Consider the following 22,595-nt stretch of genomic DNA (forward strand, 5'->3'; position numbering starts at 1 on the left):
TTTAGCGATGTTGAGGGTTTGGCAAATACAATGTTCAATCGATGACGAAGAAAAAAACCCAAATTGCTGCTCCGGCGACAGATTAGTCGGTAAAGCCAAATAGAGGTTGTTGCAACACTGCAGGTTACCCAAGCAACGTAAATCTAACTTAACCTAAGAAGTAGTTCAGCGCCTAGCATTATGATGAATATTGTTCATAAGCTGTATATTTGTCCACAGACAGTTTTTTTTTTCAAGCTTAAGATTTTTGAAACCCATGGCTCATCCCTTTTTGTCAAATTTGAATCCAGGAAAATTAAGGACGAAAATGCGTTTAAGGCCGTGATTAAGTGAACTGATGGAACTCGAAAATCCCATGTTAAATTGAAAATTTATATTTAAAAAGTACTCAAGTATTTATTGGCGGAAGATGCCGCTTTTAATATCAGGCCATAGCTTCTTGAAGATGCTACAAAATGTTTGAAAGGATTTTGCTCTATCTCCTCTAATTGCTTAGAAATCTTAGAAAATGTCTAGGTCTTTTTCACAAGTGTACTCGATAAAGGATATTGCTTTTAGAACAAAACCGGTACTATCATGAGCAGAAGACAATAACCTGTAAGATAATTGGAACCATTTTTCGATTTATTTTCCTGTTTTCTAACAGTCCCCTAGAATATTTTCAGCTACCTGAAATTTTTACAAGTCGGTTGCCAGAAAGAATCGTTTCAGATCGCCGATAATACCCCCAAGAGACCAAAATGACAAGCTGGTATAATCAGCTGCTTGTTAAAAGAGTGTGAAATTTTCATAAATTATTTCAATGCAATGAAGAAACCTAGAAATGAGAAATAGTCAGGAGCCTTCAGTAAAGTTGTGCACACAAAGCCGAAATCATGGGGAAAATTAAATCAAAGCGAAGTATACATCTTAAAAGTGTTACCACACATAGACAGCGCCTTTGTAAAAAGTATTTGGAGCTTGGTAGATGTAAATATCCAAAATACCTAATAATGCGGTACGCTGAAGAACTAGGCAAGTCAAGAGATTTAGGTCAAGCGACATACCTTGAGGCGGAGCAGAACCCCGTAGCTTCTTCCCCGTTGCCCTACCGGATCGTGACTGGTGGTAGAAACTTGGATTGCGATGAATTTAAGGATTGCCGACGGATTTTTGATCCTGCATTTTTCGTGCGCGATCTAGAGACTAGTAATTTCTGATCGTTTTAAGTTTTAATGTCGCTCCTTACTTTCACTTAAAAAAACCTGTTTTTTTTTTGTTTTATTGTAGATAGGAGCTTGAAACTACAGTAGGATTCTCTGATACGCTGAAGGTGAGGAGGTAACAACCCGTAAAAATCATAGAACCTTAACGAAATTTACACCACCAGATTCAGCGTATCAGAGAATCCTACTGTAGTTTCAAGCTCCTATCTACAATTAAACAAAAAAAAAACAAGTTTTTTTAAGTGAAAGTAAGGAGCGACATTAAAACTTAAAACGATCAGAAATTACTCTGTATATGAAAGGGGCTTTTTCTCTTCAACGCCCCGCTTTTTACGCTAAAGTTTTTTACTGTTTTAAAATGTAGAGTTAAGAGAAAGAGTCACACTTTAGCGTAAAGAGCGAGGCGTTGAGGAGGAAAAGCCTCTTTCATATACGGAGTAATTTCTGTTCGTTTTAAGTTTTAATGTCGCTCCTTACTTTCATTTAAAAAAAACTTGTTTGTTTTTTTTTTGTTTAATTTCTGGACGTCTTTGAATTAATGCATGGTTTGATCTTGGCTCTCAACATATAAATAATTAAAACGAAATTTGCATATTAATTTTTTGAGGCTAAATAGCTTTTTCACAGTTTTCATCGGAAGATTTTGAGAAAAAAGGAGCGAGGGAGGAGGCCTAGTTGCCCTCCTATTTTTTGATTACTTAAAAAGGCAACTTTAACTTATAATTTTTACGAACGTTTTCGTAAGTAAAAAATATACGTAACTTACGAATTAAGTTACGTAGCGAACTTCAATATTCGTATGTTTTTATTGCGTATATGGGGGGGCTCAACCCTCGTTGATACCTCGCTCTTGATACTAAAGCTTAAATTTTGTCCCAATTCCTTAAGAATGACCCCTGAATCACGAAGGCCGTAGAATAAATAGTTAAAATTACTAAAAATGCTTTAGCGTACAGAGCGAGGTATGACCAGGAGGTAGACCCCTCATATGCGTAATAATTTCTGTTCATTTTAAGTTTTAATGCTGCTTCTCACTTTCAGTAGAAAAAAAACTTTTCATGTTTATTTTTTCATTTTTTTTTAAATAATGCTAGAAAATCCTGCGCCCCCTCCATTGAAAGTCTCTTCCCCCATGAGAAGTTCCTCATGGAAAAATCCTCCCCGGTAACCGTCCCCCTCAAATATCCCCCCAAACCGAAAAATCCCCCTGAAAACGTCTGTACACTTCTTAGTAACCATTACTATATGTACACACAGGTCAAAGATTGTAACTTGCAGCCCCTCCCACGGGGACTGCGGGGGAGTAAGTCGTCCCCAAAGATGCCCCTGAAAACGTCTGTACACTTCTTAGTAACCATTACTATATGTACACACAGGTCAAATGTTGTAACTTGCAGCCCCTCCCACGGGGACTGCGGGGGAGTAAGTCGTCCCCAAAGACATAGTTATTGGGTTTTTCGACTATGGTGAATAAAATGGCTATCTCAGAATCTTGATCCGGAGACTTTGGGGAAAAATGACCATGGGAGGGGGCCTAGGTGCCCTCCAATTTTTTGGTCACTTAAAAAGGGTACTAGAACTTATCATTTCTGTTAGAATGGGCCCTTTCGCGACATTATAGGACCACTGAGTCGATACGATCACCTCTGGGAAATAAACACGCATCCGTGATTTGTCTTCTGGCAAAAAATGCGAAATTCCACATTTTTATAGATTGGGGCTTGAAACTTCTACAACAAGGTTCTCTGATACGCTGAATCTGATGGTGTGATTTTCGTTAAGATCGTATGACTTTTATGGGGTGTTTCCCCCTATTTTCTAAAATAAGGCAAATATTTTCAGGCTCGTAACTTTTGATGGGTAAGACTATTCTTGATGAAACTTATATATTTAAAATCAGCATTAAAATGCCATTCTTTTGATATAACTATTGGTATCAAAATTCCATTTTTTAGAGTTTTGGTTACTATTGAGCCTGGTCGCTCCTTACTACAGTTCGTTACCACGAACTGTTTAAAAATGTGGAATTTTGTATTTTTTGTCAGAAGGCAGATCACGGATGCGTGTTTATTTGTTTGTTTTTTTGTTTGTTTTTTTTCCAGGGATGATCGTATCGACCCAGTGGTCCTAGAATGTTGCGAGAGGATTCATTCTAACGGAAATGAAAAGTTCTAGTGCCCTTTTTAAATGACCAAAAAAATCGGAGGGCGCCTAGGCCCCCGTCGCACGCTAATTATTTTCCCAAAGTCACCGGATAAAAATTCTGAGATAGCCATTTTATTCAGCGTAGTTGAAAATCCTTACAACTATGCCTTTTGGGATGACCTACTCCCCCACAGTCCCCGTGGGAGGGGCTACAAGTTACTAACACTGACCAGTGCTTACATATAGTAATGGTTATTGGGAAGTGTACAGACGTTTTCATTTGGTTGGGGGCAGGGGTTGAGAAGAGGGGGATATGTTGGGGGAACTTTTCATGGAGGAATTTGTCATGGGGGAAGAAAATTTCCATGAAGGGAGCGCAGGATTTTCTAGCATTATTTAAAAAAACAATGAAAAAATAAATATGACAAAGTTTTTCGACTGAAAGGAACAGAATATTCCTGTTGTTATTTTCTTGTATATATTCCATAATAATTTCTGTTAAAAGGAATAGAAATTATTACGCATATGAGGGGCTCACCTCCTCCTAATACCTCGCTCTTTACGTTAAAGTATTTTTAGAAATTTCAACTATTTATTCTACGGCTTTTGTTATTATGGGGTCATTCTTAAGAAATTGGGACAAATTTAAGCTTTAGCGTGAAGAGTGAGGTACTGACGAGGGGGTGAACCCCCTCATATATGTAATAAAAATATGAGAATACAGAAGTTTCTTTACGTAAGCTAATTTGTGATTTGCGTATATCTTTAACTAATAAAATTTATTTTTATTAATAATTTTACTAATAAAAACATTCATAAAAAATTAAAAGTTCTAGTTGCCTTTCTAAGTAACCAAAAAATCGGAGGGCAACTAGACCTCCATCCCCGCTTCTTTTTTTCCTCAAAATTATTCGATCAAAACTATGAGAAAACCATTTAGCCAAAAAAAAAAAAAATAGACAAATTTCGTTTTAATTATTCATCTGCGGAGAGCATAAATTAAAACATGCATTGATTCAAAAACGTTCAGAAATTAAATTAAATAAAAACAAGTGTTTTTTTACTTAAAGTAAGGAGTGACATTTAAACATAAAACGAACAGAAATTACTTCAAAAATGAAAGGGGCTGCTTCCTCATCAACGCCCCGCTCTTCACGCTAAAGTCTGACTCTTTCTCTTAACTCTATTTTCAAAACAGTAAAAAACTTTAGCGTAAAGAGCGGGGCGTTCACGAGGAAGCAGTCCCTTTCATATACGAAGTAATTTCTGTTCGTTTTAAGTTTTAATGTCACTCCTTACTTTCAGTTAATTTTTTTTTTCAATTTAATTCGTAAGAAAACTTTGGTTTTCTGAGAATCCTCGAAGAAAGCTTCCAACTAAGTTTGGTATTTAGTTTCGAATTAATCAACTGGGGTATTTTAAATAGCCTATCCCTAGGAAAAAAAGTGGAAAAAACAATAAATTTTAAAATGCACTCTATGCATGCCGTCACAGCTTCATATACATGGGTATTTTGTACTTGAGAATGATAGTGCTCTTTTGCTCATTTTCTCTTCTCCCTTGGTCGGTAACCAAGCTTTGCAAGACGCCGCCAAATATATTGCTATTTCTCGGCTGAAGCATCTCACCAAAGGAAGCTGTCTATCAAAACCTTTCACAAGACTTGATAATTGGTGCTATTTGAAGTTTTGACAACCAACGGTCTCTAGAGAATTAAAATACAGAAGGCTAACCTAACTTCAGTTTTGAAGCTCCATGTTTTCAAGTTCACTTAATCACGGCCTTAAACAGCTTTTTTTTTCAGTCGCAACTGTTTTTAAATTTACAAAAAGAGAGAAGAAAATAGTGCAATTCTTTTTTTTTCAAAGTTGTTTTCAATTGTTTTTCCAAAAGCAGAACAGAATCAAGAAACAAGTCATCTTTTTCTTAACATGGTGTAATAATATATTTATTTTTATCCGAGAAACCAAGTCAGCTTCTCGAGTCAGAAACCGAACTGATGCTCGATCACTATCCTTTAAAGAAAAATGGCAAATGTAGTGTTTTGATAGGTGCATGAAACCACCACTCAACAGTTCCTTTGAAAAACATTTTTATATAGGAGTGTATATGTGTCAGGACATGTGTTTCGATGTTTCCATACGCTAAAACTTGTAACATCAATGGCAGGATTTAAAAAATAAATACAATGAGAAATGGTGGCCTAAAGACACAATTTATTGCATTTTGAGAGCTAGGAATGGTTTAATTTTACTAAAACAAGTTATTATTCAAAGACGAATGTATCAAAATAAACCTTAAGGTCTTGTTTTACCTGACTCGTCTCTCAATTTGCTGGCATACGCATGTTCTGTGAAATTTTCGTTGACAACCATAGTGGGACGATTCCGGCAAAAGGTTTCTGCTTCTGATTGAATCCAATATTTGTTTCTATAATTAAGGTAACACTACTTAGATACCATTAAAAATGTGGCAAATAAACATAAAAGGACAAAAGTGTAAACAAAAGAAAGACGAAAGAAGGCAAACTCCAGCTTCACAATATCGACTTTGACTTTGCTTTTATTTTAATATATATTTAAAGAAGTATCCCCTCCACAGATTGAAAATGGCCCACAGCCACTACTCTTTTCTTCCTTAATGGTTTAATTTCATGAACAAGTTTAACGACGATTCTCTCAAGACGCATGTGTTATTAATTTTCTTCAAGATGCACGTGTTTGTTAGGTTAAATGTTTAAAAGCCTACAAGGGTCAGGAAAAAACCTTCAGGGCCCTCTCAATTTGGGACACAGTCTAAACTAATCATAGCTGAATACTTTTCTGCTTCACACGGACCCTAGTAATCAATTCCACTGAAGAGGGGGGGCGTAGCATCCAATCCCAACGGGGACCCTAGAAGTCAATTCAACGGGGCCCTAATAACTAATTCCAACAGGTCCTAGCGAGAAGTTCCACCGAGGGCCCTAGCAACCAATTCCAACGAGGGACCCTGAAAGTAAATTCCAACAGGTCCTAGAAATCAATTCCAACGGGTCCCTAGCAACCAATTCCAACTGGTCCTAGCAAGCAATTCCAACATGGGCCCTAGCGACCAATTTCAACAGAGGGCCCTAGTGAGCAATTACACCGGTGCTCTAGCATACAATTTCACTGGCCTCCTAGCAACAAATTCCAACAGAGTCCTGCCAGTCAAGTGGAAGACCCACGGCTGTAACTGAGGATGGTTTAATTTCGCGAGAATTGTTTTTTCAGGGGTCCATGGTCCCCACTTATAACTGAGGAGGGCACACACATGAGTATTATGTAATGGCAACGCATAAAGGGGTGTTACGTAATGGCGGCATAAATGTGATTTTTGCGTAATGAAGGAGCACACGTGGGATGTAACACAATGACGGTACATAAGTGGGATGTTACGTAATGACGGTGCACACGTGGGATATAATTCAATATTTCTAAATAGAAAGATAGCAAAAAAGGGGGGCTAGGATTTTATGTATTGCGTAATCTGGCAGTTGTAAGAAGAGATGATATGTCTACAAACGTTGAACGGGTATTTGAATCTCTGTTCATAGAATTGGCTACTAGCTCCAATAAAAAGATAATAATTGGTGAAATATATAGATCTCCAAGCGTATCAACGAAACAATTTATGGAAATATTAGAGAATGTCCTTGGGAAAGTATTGTATGAAAAGGCAGAAATAATTTTAATGGGTGATTTTAACGTTGAAATGATGGATATGTCATCGAGTCAGGCTTGTGATATACTGGCACTAGTTATCTCGTCCAGGTTAACTGCCTGTGTAAATATCCTTACACGAATTTCGAACCAATCTGCAACCTTAATTGACAATGTGTTCTCATCTATACATTCTGTAAAAAGTGAAATGCACTATCAGAAACAGCAGATCATTTCCCAGTAGGAGTTTTACTTCCACTCCACCGGCTTGCCCGCCGAATAGCCCCTGATAATAAACCAGGATTTCGATATACACCAGCAAACATCAAAAAGCTCAAAGATGATTTGTTCACTACGTCATGGGAGCTTACAATACCTGAGAGGGTGAGCTTAGAAAATTACAATAAGGTATTTGATTTTTTTATGAAACGGTAAAGGAGAATGTTGATCTCTTTCTAAGAGATCAACACCCATAGCCTCATGGCCAACAGCTGAAATACTGAAGTCAATAAAGAGAAAACAGAACCTTTGGAAAGAGTATAGGAATAGACCAAATGATGCTAAATTAGAGCCTTTTAAACTATACCGGAAGATGCTTAAAACTCTGATTCGAAAAGCTAAAATTACATATTTTTCCCGAAGGTTTGCGGATTGCGGCAAAAATATTAAGAAAACTTGGGATGTAATTAAGGAAGTTACACAACCATCGGCAAGTCCTCGAAAGCTCCCTAAATCACTTAATGTTCAGAATCAGCTTTTCTTGGATCAAGACCAAGTGCGACATCAGATGACTAAATTTCTTGCTGAGGTTGGGAGAACAACGGCGTTAGGTGTGGTTCCTTCTTCAAGTTCTAGATCTTGGAAGCAGTTCCTCCGTCCTTCCTGTGCAAAGTCGATGGTTCTTGAGTCAGTTACTGAGCAGGAACTGATAATAATAATTTCATCATTAAAAAATTCTTCATCTGGATTCGACCAAATTCCTGCCAAATTAATTAAACAAATTCTTCCCTCAATTATTTCACCACTGTGCCACTTGGTTAACCCGTCATTCAAGCTCAGAATATTCCATCAGCGTCTGAAGTTGGCACGAGTGATATCACTATTTAAAAGAGATGACCGGGAGGATCCGGGGAACTATAGGCCTATATCTCTTCTGTCTGTTTTTTTCTAAAATTTTTGAAAAGACTAAGCTAAAGCGTGTGCTGAGTTTTCTGGACGCGAAAAAGTTTTTCACCGGCATCAGTTTGGTTTTTGGGAGAAGTGCTCAACAGAACACGCATGTAATATGCTTTTATTTTGTACGACAGTCTTTAGACTTCGGCCTTGTCCCTGCGGCAATATTCCTTGATGTGAAGAAAGCTTTTGACAGCCTTACACATGAGATCCTTATTGGTAAGTTGCGCATCAAGGTGTTCGTGGATAAGTTCTGTCCAGGTTTTCTTCATTCCTAACCGGCCGATCCATTACAGTTGACGCTTCTGCTGAGCATGTTCTAGTAGAATAAGGAGTGCCACAAGACTCAGTTCTTTGGCCGTCCCTTTTCCTCATATTATGTCAACGACCTCTATCGACTATTTACCAACCGCCAATCTAATTTCTGTTGTCATTTGTGCCAGAAAGGAGACGGTGTGGTTGGAGCCTTGGATACGCCTGGTCAGCATGAAAAACTCTTTACATTCGCCGACGACAGCACCCTGGGGGCTGCAGCACCTGATGAATCATCCCTTATCCTCAAGCTACAACTGATGACAGAAAACATATATCATTGATTTGATTAAATTTATTAGCTTTGAATGTAAAAAAAATCGTTTCTTCTTGTATTCTCCCGCATAGGCAAAAGCTGCCCTACAGTGACAGAGCTTCAAACATCTAAGAGATCAATATCACGCCCAGCTGACCGGTTTGTTCGAGTCCTTAGACTACTTCTGGATGAAAACCTATCTTTCAAGCGGCATATTGAGTCAATGAGATTAAAGGTTTCTCGAGGCCTTGGAATTATCTGGAAGCTAAAGCGAGTCTTTACTTTCTCTATCCTTCGTCTATTATACTTTCCTCTTATATACCCTTATTTATGCTAGTGCTCGTCAGTGTGGATGTCTACATTTCCATCTTTACTTATACCTTTACATAATCTCCAACTGAAATCAGCAAAATTCCTGCAGTCTACCACCCATATTTCTGTTTAACTTATGAAGATTAAAGATATTCATACATTACACCTCTCTTTCATTGCATTTCAATATTTCCGTGGAGACCTTCCATCATGTTTTTCCGGACTTCTTGAGATTGTTAGAAATGTCAGTCCTTATGAAACTAGGAATCAGGATGATGTGCTAGTGCCATCCACCCCTGCAGTGCGCTCGGACTTTGGTCTGATAGTTGCTGTCGGATGTGCCTGGAATTCACTTCCTGTTGGGATCCGACGGTCCTGTTCCATAGGCTCTATCAAGAAACAGTCGAAGAGCTTTTTAATTAAAAAATTAAATTATAATATTGATGAGTTGTTTATATTGTTTAATTATTTAGATTTAATTTATTTATTTAATTATTTAGACTGAATTTAATTATTTAGATTTGGGTGGTGTGAGTGTTGGGTCCTCGATGTATATTTTTTTTATAACTATTTTTTTTAAGTAGGTGGTGATGAGACCGGTTGTACTCGGGTGAGGATTGGGTTGTAGAATATAAGTACATTTTAAGTGTGAATGTATTTAATAATTGTTTATTGTTTGTTTTGTTGTTGTTTTTTCCCAAATAACGGGCCATTGAGCCCTTTGGGATATTTTACTTAGAAATGGATAGATATTGATCATAAAAGGAACTTGAACTTATATATATATATATATATATATATATATATATATATATATATATATATATATATATATACTATATGAAAAAGAGGGTAATTCAACTAAATCTTCTAGCCTGCCCAAGAACTTGCAAAGGCAAGTCGTCCTAGGGGCGTGCCAGGAAAGTAAGAAAAAAATACAACAATTTTCACGAAGACAAATCCCCACACAACTACGGGTACCCGAGGGTGACACTAGACCAGTAGATTGTGTCACACCGGCGTTAATTGCTAGGAGTCATCAGAAGAAACACTATTGGGAATTCTCTTTCAGTTTAAAGAATCGATTTTAGCGTAAATAGTTATTTTTGTATTAAAAAGTATGAAAATGGCTTAGGTCTGACATTGCCTACCAGAGGGTCCAGACGCCAGCCATTATGGGCCATACTGATGTTAATTGCTAGGAGTCATCACAAGAAATGCTACTGAGAATTTTCATTTAAGTTTAAATTATCGATTCTAGATATTTTCATGATAAAAATCATGCTTTAAATCTATCGGTTCGTGTTTTCTCAAGCTAACCCCTAGTGGTACACCATGTCAATTCACACCACCGTGGGACACTGTGGCTGGCCCACGGCATCCTTGTGATTCTCCTGGCACAAGGCACGCTCTGGCATTAATTATCACGCCTACAGCATTTTTAGGCGTTTTCCTGCAAAAATATCCGTTTAAACTAGAATCGATTGTTTAAACGTAATGAAAAGTTTCTAATAGCGTTTCCTCTAATGACCCCCGGCAATTGAGGCCAGCGTGGCTCAACGTACTCACCCAATGGCACCCCCTGGGGCGCCTTAACACACCTATAGCATTTTGGCACCCCCTGGGGCGCCTTAACACACCTATAGCATTTTCAGACAATAACCAAAAAATAATCTTAAAACAAGAATCGACCGTTTATACTTAAAGGAAAATTCTAAATAGCGTTTACTCTAATGACTTCTAACAATTGGTACTATTTTAAATTTTTAATTTTTAATTTTACAATTTTTTTTAATAAAACTTGTATGTACAAAAAAATTTGCGTCTTTTAGATTTCTTATTCCAGAACGAATCTTTAATACCTAATAATTTATGGAATGAAATATCTAAAGCCAATGCTATGTAGTATCTCACTGATTCAATACCTAGCTCAATTTGCTTAGGTCACGTTAGAAAATTAATTAACATTGTAACAAGCAGGTGTACATCAAATATAACCAATTTCCAGGAATCGATTTCTCTCCCGCGTGTTAATTATTCCAGACAAAGGAAACCCAAGATCCAGATTTTTTCGTAACGTTCCGATTAGCAAGTACTCCCCAAATAAAAATATTAAGAAGTCTTTCTTGGTTAAGTTGTCTACAACAGAGTTCCATTGGGGAAAATCTCTTTCAAATCCTAGTTTGGACAAAAATCTTTGGATTATAAAGGTTCCTGGAGAAATAAACGCCTTGAAAGAAAATTAAATCCCGAGGGAAAAACGTATTGAAGAAATAGATCTCTTAAAGTATTACGTAACATCCTATGTGCGCGAAGTCACTGCGTAACATCCCACTTGCGCACCGTCATTACGTAGCATTCCACGTGTGTATCGTTATTACCTAATATCCCAGGTGTGTACCGTCATTACGTAACATCCCACGTGTGCCCCCTCCACTACGTAACACTAACATATGTGCCTTCATTACATAACACCCCTGTGTGCGCTGCTATTACGTAACACCAGCGTCTGTGCCCTCCTCAGTTACAAGCAGGGGATTCCGCACGGACCCCTGAAGAAACAACTCATGCAAGATTGCGTCATCCTAAGTTACAGCCACCAGTTCCCCACTTGATGAACCAGGGAACCGGTGGGATTGGATGCTAGGCCCCCACTGGAAACGTTCGCTTGGGCCCCGTTGGAATTGATTACTAGATCCCTCGGTGGAATTTCCCACTAGGGTCATCGTTGGAATTGGCTGGTAGGGCTCCATTAGTATTGACTGCTAGGGCCTCTGTTGGATTTGGTTGTTAGGATCCCCGTGGAACTGATTTCTAGGGCCCGTGTGAAGCAGAAAAATATTATGTTATTATCAATTTTGACTATGTCTCTACTTGGGAGGACTCGGAAGGTTTTTTCCTAGCCCTTGTGGATTTTTAAAAAGCAAAAAACTATGATGTAACATCTATGTTTACACCTTTATTTGACAGGGCTCTGAAGGTTATTTCCTGGCCCTAGTTGGTTTTTAAACATTTAATATACAAAATCCCTGCATCTTGAAGGAAATTAATAACATCTCCGTCTTAAGGCAATCACCGTTAAACTTCTTCGTGATCTTAAACCATTAATGAAGAAAAGAGTAGTAAAGAAGAAAAGAGTAGTAATATATTAAACTTTAATACAGTAGAAATGCGGTATTAACGATGAATAAAATCACCAAAACAATAACTCGAACATTTTTACCAAGCATGAATATTGGTAAGTAGAATCCCAAACTAGAAACTTGGCATAATATGTTTTGACTTTGCAATGTCAACCTCCTCACGACTAGCAATAGATCCATAGTGTAAAAGGAGTAGATCCCCTTTGTTCCTGTCCAATATCTGGTAAAATCACACAATCCCTTACATAATTTACAAGAGAGTATAGATCTTTTAATGTATATTCACAGGATTTACTGAAGCTCTATGTAAGTATGTAATACCGTTTTTGTTCCTCAAATTCGTCTCCCTGGTCATGTAAGTAATCCTTTGTATCACGATGGCCTCTTTAAGCAATTAAATGAAAAAACAAGTTTTTTCAACTGAAAGTAAGGAGCAGCATTAAAACTTAAAACAAATAGGAATTATTACGTATATGAAGGGGTTCGCCTTCTCGTCAATACTTCACTCTTTATGCAGAAGTTTTTTTTTGTACTTTCAACAGAGCTATTTTTTCTTGTTAAACGACCTTTGTGATTCAGGGGTCATTCTTAAAGAGTTAGAACCAAATTCGAACTTTAGCGTAAAGAGCAAGGTATTGACAAGGGGGCAAACCCCTCTCGTATACGTAATAATTCTGTTAGTTTTAAGTTTTAAAGTTGTTCCTTATTTTCGGTTGAAAAAACTTGTTTTTTTTTTATTAATTTCTGGTCGTTTTTTAAATAATGCTGGAAAATCCGCCACTGGCTTCATGGAAAATTTGCTTTCTCCATGAAAAGGTTCTCCCACGTAACCCCCTCCTCCTGACCCCCCACCAGGAAAAATCCCCCCTGAAAACGTCTGTATACTTCGCAATAACCTATACTATATGTAAACAATAGGCGAAGCTTACAACTTGCAGCCCTTCCCTGGGACTGTGGGGGATCAAATCATCCTCATAGACATAGTTATTAGATTTTTTGGCTATGCTGAACAAAATGGCTATCTCAACATTTTGAACAGGTGACTTTGGGAAAAAATTAGCGTGGGAAGGGGCCTAGTTGCCCTCCAATTCTGTTGGGCACTTAAAAAGGGCACTAGAATGAACCCTCTTGCGACATTGTAGAGCCACTGGGTCGATACGATCACCCTTGGGAAAAAATACAAATTCCACATTTATGCAGATAGAAGCTTGAAACTTCTACAGTAGGGTTCTCTGACATGCTAACCCTGATGGTGTGATTTTCATTCAGATTCTATGACTTTTAGCAGGTGTTTCCCCCCTTTTCGAAAATAAGGCAGAGTTTCTCAGGCTCGCATCGTCTGATGGATAAGACTTGATTAAACTTACAAATTTGAAATCAGTATACAAATCCAATTCTTTTGATGTATCTATTGGTATCAAAATTCCATTTCTTAGAGTTTTGGTTACTATTGAGCCGGGTCGCTTCCCACTTACAGTTCTTTGCCACAAACTGTTTGAAACTGCTCATTACATAAACTGCTCAATAATTACAGATTGACTCTGGCCATCTCAATTTCATTTTGTATTTCGGAGGATGAGGTCTCAGAAATCTACGATACGTGGTGATCAACTAGCCATAAAACTTCTCCAGTAAGAAGGTTGAGTTCTAGACCTCAGATGCATTACTACAGTGATATACCAATTAAAGCCAAATTCAACTGGAGGGTCATATTACCTATTCCTAAAACACTTAGAAAATACTATAGAGGCTGTTTCCACCTTCCTTGCAATTTTTTTTCATACTTGTTAATCACAGGATACTACCTGACTCTCTAGTGGCAGTTATTGTGATCCCGTTCAGAAAATAACCTACTTGACTTTAGTAACAACGATAATTTTTTTCCATTATGCAAACACTATATAAGACTATGCTACTATTTCCTCTAGAACAAAATTTTTGAACTAATAGGAAACAGTTTGCTTATAAGAAACGGAATTTGCCACTTTCATAGAGCGTGCTGTTATTCAGCACTACTAGCTTTTCTTGATCTAGGATTGTTTTGCTGAGATGGGTAAAGTGTTTGACCGTAAAAACCATTTGAACCTCCTCAGTATTATAAAGACTCCTAGTGCCCCCCACCCCCCTTTTGACTTTTTTATTTGTGGTTTACATGACACTTTCTATTATTCGTGAGGTTCTAAGAAGAGTCAACCCTTTTCATCGACAAATTGTCTGCTCTTCATTTTTCAGTCCACGGACGTGCTCCTGGCATAGATGGAATCTCTGAAGTGTGCAACAAGAAGTATGACTCCTTAATGTGGCTCGTACTTTTCACCAATATATGAAATATAGGGAGGGTTATTGGTCAATGGATCAAGAGGAAATTGGCGAAAAATCTTCAAAAAGGGGGGCACAATGTTGTATGATAATTGGAGAGGTATCAGCCTTCAGCCAATATCGTCTGAACTATTGGCTTCTATTATATCGTACCAGATTCTAGAATTTAGGAACACATCTGCGAGAAAAGCAGCATGGTTCAGAGCCAGCAGATCTTGCTCTGACTTTATCTTTGTACTAAGAACACTTGTTGAGGCATCAAAAGAATGGAACAACAAGCCATATATACTATTTATTGACTTCGAAAAGGCGTTGAACTCGGTTGACCGAGAATGTTTGTGGAGAGTCCTCAAGTATTACGGGGTATTAGAAAAACTAGCGAGCAGGATTATTTCCCTACATGAAAAGACTGAGTGCTGCGTTAGGCAGAGGATGGCATAGCCAGATTTTTCAAGATTATGTCTAGTGTGCGTCAGGGATGTGTACTGTCCCCATTTCTTTTGTAGTTGTAACTGAATACATATTAAGACGAAACTCTATGGCAAAACTTGATAAGTAAGCGTAAAAGTAAGCAGTAACAAACTCTTTGATTTAGATTTCAATCACAGCAGCTTCTTGACGCAATTATAGAAAATACAGAAAATGTAGGGCTAACAATTAACGTTGACAAATCAAAGAGGATGTCCATCGTAAGCTCACCGCTTGTTCTGCCCCACAAGAATACAAATTTAGAACAGGTAAAGGATTTAAAATACCTGGGTAACTGGATAAATCGTGATGGTGAGATAATGACTGAAATTAAACGCAGGATAGGTCTGTCAACTGGAGCTTTTAATAGACTAAAGCCCATTTGGAGGAGCAGCAAATACTCTTTGCAACTAAAATTACGTCTCTTCAATAGCAACGTGCTCTCCATACTCCTCTATGCTAAAGAGTGCTGGAAAGTGAATTAACAGCTCGAAAAGAAAATTCTTGAATTCGAAAATATGTGCCTTAGGGGAATTTTAAATATAAGCTGGCTACAGAGAGTCAGTAGCTCAGGAATTCGTAATAGAACCAACCAGCCTCTCACTACTGCTACTAGAAGGAAGAAGAGCTGGACATATTTAGGACATGTACTCCGCATGAAAGAACGCCACCTTCCTCAGACAGCCTATGACTGGAAACCAGGCGATAGAAGAAGACGAGGTCGTCCGAAGAACACTTTGCGGTGAACTTTTGACCGAGATCTGAGGACGGCTGAGACCTCATTAGTACCTGAATTCGTTGACACCCTATGAACCACTAATGGCTCCGGAGGAACAAAGGTTGCTTCGTGGCAAGGAATAGATGACATCAAGAAAAACTTTGGAAAAATATTTTTTTTTAGATAGGAAGCATTTATTTCTTTTACCTCCAGCCTCTTCATTATTAAAAAGAGTGTAGTTGCTTTCCAGTTTTACACCACAAAAACACGAACCTATTAGATAAAAGAATATTTTACCAGCTATCAATGCAACTTTTCGTTGTAGACGTTTCTGAAAAATAGCCAATGAAAAGAAACGTCGCTCGTAAGATCTTCATTTTTGGATTTCTAGGGCCTTATTAAAAAATAATGCAGAAGAAGAAAAGAAAATCACAGAAAATATGCTTTCAAATGGAGTACTTTTCAAACACAGCCAATAAAAAGAAAGTTGTTTGTCAGTAGAGTCTTATTCAAAAAATAAGAAGAAAAAAAAATACAGAAAATATCATCTTTAATTATCGTCACCTGATAAGTGTTAAACAGCTACACTTACGTTTTATAATTAAATTTTCTTGTGTCTATATGTTCTGAATGCTTATAGACTGTTTAGAATCTATGATCATAATTTGGGGTTTCCCTTTTCAATTTCATATAAAATCGTTTCACGCGTTTAAAAAGACAGTTTGGTTAGTCAATGTTTGTGTTTTTGCACACAAATCAAAATACTGCCAACAATTATTAACAACAAGCCATTTGGCTTAAACCCACCTTTTTTTCAAGTTTATGGCTTTTATGAATAATAAAGATGGTATTTCCTCGGAGTAAATTTGCCCTAGTTGGTCGTGTATTATTGTTCATATTAGAAGGCAGCCGTGCCCGCACATTTATTAATCATAAATAATCTTTGGCATACCCAACAAATGCCAATAAATTTTACCTTCTATTTTCTCCGTCTGTTGGTATGGTTAACTTCCTTTTAGCCAAAAACCATTTTTTGCAAATCTTATTTTGTCGGTGCTTGTTTTTCAGACAAGACTGTTGAAATCTTCTTATTTCCTTATTCCTGCAAAAAGAAGAAAACCTTTAAACCTTTTTTTTTTCAAAAAAAGAGAGAAAACTCAGTACTCAGTAGATCAAGAGAAACCTGGTTTTCCCATTGGTCATTTGATTTGCCTATTTGTTGGATAAAAAAAACGAGACAGGGCACTAACAAAAATTACCAGGTGGAGTTTTTTCCAAAACTAGGAAAAGCGTTCTTTAATTAATACGGATCTTTAATAATCACACTTTCTTTTCGGCCTTCAAAGAAATAATTAATTTTTCTCTGGCATTTATTGTTCTTGTTAGAAGGCATTTATTTCAACCTGTTTACTTAGAAAGCTACGTTATTTACAAAAACCTGCTAAACACTACCAAGACCCTTGTACGTCCTCGAGTTTGGTTCAACTGATTTTCCGAGCCATATAAAACAGGCGTCTACCCCATTTCATAGTAGACAATAGTGTTAGCATGTACAAAGATTGCAAGCATTCTTAGGGGTTCTTGGAAAACTAAACAGAGCAAGACACTGTACTGACATCATTTCTAAGAAAGATTTCGATAAATTGAAATTATCTCAGTGTATTTGAGACAATTTAAGAAAAATTGCTTCAAAGGTTACTTATATAAATTGAGTGTAATTAAACCAAGTTTGTACCACTTACAACTGCATTTGATTTACATACCATCACCTTTCTCATAGTAATACTGTTATTAAAATTCCCTATATTTTGACATTACTTTACTGTATTTGTGAGGCACAAAGAATATATATTTTTTTTCTTTTTCTAAAAAATCATTTTATTTTGTTAATATACGCTGAGCACGCAATGACCGCGCGATGTTTAAACTGTCATTAAGATCATAATCAAAGTTCGTCATTTCAACGATACCTGAACTATTTTTCGGGTATACTGTCACTGATTCAATTTGTAACTCTAAAAAAACATACTATTTCATTGCAAATATAACGATAATTGTCAGCTAAAAGATATAACAGTCGAATCAATCACAAGAATTATTAGATAATGAAGATTGACTGTTTTCTACACGATGATCAGCAAATTGGTTAGGCCTAATGGTTTCCTTCATTGCTGCAACCGTAAATCTCTTTTTTAAACAAATATGAAAAATCGTGTGTCGTATTTTATAAAATTGAACTAAAGCTAAATATTTTTCTAATAAGTAATAAATGATAGCTGGCCTATTTTATGACTGGCGTTGCTAATCCCCCCCCAAAAAAATTTCAAAATGGCAAGTCCCAAGAACAATTTTCCCTTCGGATCAATATTAACTGTTTCTTCTTAAAAGTAAATTTTTTATTTATTTCCTGAATCGAATTGATCTTTTATTAAAAAAAAAAAAAAAAAAAAAAAAAAAAAAAAAAAAAAAAAAAAAAAAAAAAGAAACTACGTGCACGAGTGATACTTTGTACAAACAAAGTGCAACTTATCTATCTCCATGCTTAAAACTTTGTGGCGAAAACATTGGGAGACATTGGAGGAGCCTATGGTCCACTTTGGTTCTCCAATCATGGTAGTGGCCCAATGGTCATCCTGCACTACTACTACTACTACTAACAACTACTCCGCAGCACCAAGCCGCCTGAGGCCAACACAGCTATATATAAATATATATATATATATATATATATATATATATATATATATATATATATATATATATATATATATACCGAAACAAACAACATACCTTTCTTCTTCAAACGGATTTAGAATATTAGACGTAAACTTAAGCTTAGATTCGCCTGTTTGTCTACAATGCAAATGCCAAGCAACTGCTGCTTCTTCATTCGAATCCAAAGACAATTTACTTAATTGCAAGTCAAGACTTGATAGGTAAATAGCATAAAAACGGTCGTGTGGCTCACGAACCTAAAAAAAAATGAAGAAAAAAGAAAAAAGGGAACCAAACACATTCCTTTGTCATGTTTCCTCAAGTATTTTGCTGCAGTATTACGCCTTCCCTGAACATTCAGACCCCTTGCGGTCTCTGTGCTTTTTTGTCTTTCAAAAGTGAACCATGTCTATTTCCGGCCTACTCCCGGCTCAATGGAGAGGGGTACTTGATTAACGTAAGAAGTTATAACAAAACATTTGTAGAAAAAAATCTATCTTTTTCACAGGCTAACCAGGAGGAATCTTCAAATTTCAAATGGTGACACCCCATAAAATACCGAATAATTTTGTTCTTTCTGAAAAGTGAAGCATATTTGTCTAAGATTTACTTCTTCGAAAAATTATCTTCAAACAACAACACAAATTGACTAGATTGGATCAACATGTTCTAAAAATGACAGGGTAGTTGTCAAGTGCTCTTGCACGCTAAAACCCACAATATATAACACTAATTATGTCAAATTGCTTGCAATTTAACATCAAGTGAGCTTAGGCCAACATACTTTCATTATAATAACCGCAAAATATTGAATTACTTTGAGATATAGAATTAACCAACAGACGCTGGTTTTTGTAAACGATGATACTAAAAAAGCAAGCATTAATTAAAAAATTACCTTGCTGCGGTCGAATCGTTTACAAGCCCGAAAGACGTTTGAATTCATTAATTTCTATTCGATGTTGATTGTACATTTAACATAGGGGAAAATTGAGACAAATAAGAAGAAAATTAACAGGAACGGTTGCACTAATTTGCAAAAACGTTGGGGAGGGGGGCAAGAGTTGGTTTGAATTTTTTAAATGATGACACAAAATAGTTTTTTGTTTTTTTTTTAATTCAGGGTGGCTATTGCCCTTCCGCTCAACGACTGTTGCCCCTGGAGAAGCAGAGCCAGAACGAAAGAAGAAGAGAGAAAGAGAGGGGGTGAAATTTTTTTATTCTATTCTCTTTTTTAATACAATGTCTTCAAATATTTCCCATTTTTTCACGTCCAATTTATTCATCTTACTATTACTTGGTTCTGCACTATTTCACACATAGTTTACTGACAACTCAAGTTTATCGAGCAAGTTGCAAAGTAATTTGTTAAGCTCTTCTAGTTTTCTTAACACATTCTACAGTTTAATGCAAGTTTCATTTAAAACACAAAACTATTTCAATAGCTGCTCAATTATTTCTATTTCATAGTGCGTATTATCTATTTTTCCTAATAAGCCTCCAGTTAGGCGTATTCTTTTCTGTTTTTGTTTCTGGCTTACCTGTTTAAATTCTTATTTTAGGGATATAACTAGAGACTTATATGTAAACCTACATACGGTGGAGGAGAGGGGGTAAAGTGTCATGTGAAGGGGGCTTAAATTTGAAGAATTTTGACCCATAGACTGATTTCTTAAATATTAAAAAAAGACACAGGATCGACCAGCTATCCGCAAAATGGACCCTGGGTGCACAAACCATGGACAAACATTTGGACTCTGTATGTACAAACCGGTAATTTATAACGCAATATACACTGCAGCGTACAAAGTTACAGGAGAATTACATCAAGGTCAGTCACCGTTTTTCATCGAGAGGAGGGGGTCTCTTTTTCCAAAATTAGGCACGTCTTCTCAAGCTCCTAACTTTTGGCAACCTTGAGCTTAAAGAACTTTGTATATTTGGAATCACCATAAAAGCCAATTTTTTTATGTATACCCTATATTAGAAATTTTTTTTTTTTAGTTTCAGTTGCTATTAGAACAAACTACTCCTTCAATGCAATTTATTACCACCAACTGTTTAATATTCCGAAGCTAAATTTCATATGCAATTAAAAAATCAAAACAACATATAATAATGCAAATATTTATTTTGCAGACCTCTTGACTAGCAAAAATCTCAGTTTTCGGGCTTATGGTTACCTCCCTCTGCTACCTCCGCTTGCTACCATAAACAGCTTGAGTCGTTTGTCCTCTCTAGGCCATGGCACACCTGCTTTGCTAGGCAATGGTTATGGAAACTGATTCTGACATGTGAGCCGTCACTTTTCTCTAGTGGGGCTCAAGTCTGCATTCATCATGAATGGCCGTCACTTCAATCGGTTCTTCGGCAATTACACGATTTTTTTTTTCATTTCCCTCCACTTACATAGGCCTTAGACCCAAGGAAAATTCCCTCCACTTATAAAGGCTAAGACCTTTGACTCTCATAATGAGCCTCGCTTCACTTGCACCTCCCTTATATATATATATATATATATATATATATATATATATATATATATATATATATATATATATATATATATATATATATATATATATATATATATATACTTTGTGTAGGGTAGCCTATAGTTTTGGAGGCACAATTTCGAAAGAGAACAACTTATGAAAAAAAAATAATGCTCACGTGTCATTTACTATAGCCACAGCTAAATATTCGAACTATAAAAGCGTAGATTTATTTTTGTGCTCTTTTTTGGCAAAGCTTAGTTTTAGGAAGTATTTTTTTCAAGTTTTTTACATTTTTTCTAGAAAACACAATAGAAATGGTTATCGCAAGGTATCTCTCAAAATCACAAGTTTAAAAAAAGATATACAAGATATTTCCGGGGCAATAGGATTATAACTGAGATATAATTTCTAGTATTAAATTGATCGTTATACGAAACATTACCCAAGTTAATAGCCGATCACCTCAAGGACAATCTTCCGCTAGATCAAGTCTAACATAGGCCTTAAATACGATAGGAGATGAAAACCACATCCATTAACAGAGAAAGTGAAGAGAAATTAATTCTATATACAAAAATTAGTAGCGAGTTAAATACAATAGTGACAAGCTAGCATCGCCATTATTATTTTCGATGGATATACAGAACTTACAATAAGTTAACGGAAAAGCAGAAAATCATAAGGTTAGTTAGATTCCCGATTGTGCAAGGGGCGATTAGAGGAATTGGAGGAATTGAACTTCAACTGGGGAATGTGTTTCTGCACCTCATCGCACAAATTATTATCGCGCTTCTATAAATAGGTTTTCCTCTGTGACATCAGCTTTAGAAAAATAAAAGAATAGTGAGTAACTGCATCTCATAATTGCGGTGTGTTATTGATTTTATTCGTAGATAGGGGCACAAGAAAAAAACGTACGCACAGACAAAATAATCGTTGTAGTCAGTGCTTCCGCTATTCTCAAATTTTTCAGGTTCTTCAAATTTCCCCAACAAATAATTTGATTCTCCGAAAGCTCCCCGAATATTAGTATGCTAAGTCAATACGCGAATCTTAAACGAAATGGAAATCACAGTTTTTCGTAATGTCCATTCTCGGGGAGACCCTGAAAAATTTAAGGATATTGGAAGCACCGTGTGAAATGTCAGTGCCTCTTAAGCAGAGTTAGCCTTAATCAATATAGCGTTATTCGTGGCATAGCAAAAATGCTTTTAAAAGCACTAGTCTTTTCCCCAGTTTGCAACTGAGCCCTCGTGTAACTGAACCCCGTGCAACAGAACCTATGTAACTGAACCATCATGCAACTAAACCCTCATGACTGAACCATCGTGTAACTGAACCCACGTTCAATTCAAATCCATTCAACTGAATCCTCATGCAACTGAATCCCGTGCAATTCATCTCTTTTTAATTGAACCCTCGTTAACTCAACCCCCATTCAAGTGCACACCAATGCAACTCAACCCTAATCCAAGTCAATGTCCGTGCCACTAAGTCCCATTCAATTCAGACCACAATAAACTCAACCCCGTGTAATTCGATTCGCGTGAAACCCAACCCCCATTCATCTCAATCCCCGTGCAATTGAACCCTCATTTAACTCACAGATCAACTCCGTTCCACTTAACCTTTCTCAAATCAACAGTTT

At 36.7% G+C, this 22,595-nt stretch overlaps 2 protein-coding genes across 2 annotated transcripts in view; one reads left to right on the forward strand and one right to left on the reverse strand.

Moving 5' to 3' along the window:
• Positions 1 to 22,595, reverse strand: part of LOC136039891 (neurobeachin-like protein 1) — a 182,834-nt gene that overhangs the window by 61,443 nt on the left and 98,796 nt on the right. Inside the window, exons 15-17 of the mRNA XM_065723869.1 lie at positions 18,525 to 18,706; positions 16,711 to 16,836; positions 5,665 to 5,780 (exon numbers count right to left, since the gene is read on the reverse strand). Of these exons, the coding sequence (XP_065579941.1) occupies positions 5,665 to 5,780; positions 16,711 to 16,836; positions 18,525 to 18,706 (424 nt within the window). The remainder of the gene's footprint in view (positions 1 to 5,664; positions 5,781 to 16,710; positions 16,837 to 18,524; positions 18,707 to 22,595) is intronic.
• LOC136039897 (uncharacterized) overlaps positions 21,535 to 22,595 on the forward strand; it is a 28,362-nt gene continuing 27,301 nt past the window's right edge. The window contains exon 1 of the mRNA XM_065723882.1: positions 21,535 to 21,630. The gene's annotated coding sequence lies outside the window, so the exon portion shown is untranslated. The remainder of the gene's footprint in view (positions 21,631 to 22,595) is intronic.

This window comes from Artemia franciscana, chromosome 2, assembly GCF_032884065.1.
Source record: "Artemia franciscana chromosome 2, ASM3288406v1, whole genome shotgun sequence".
NCBI lineage: Eukaryota > Metazoa > Arthropoda > Branchiopoda > Anostraca > Artemiidae > Artemia > Artemia franciscana.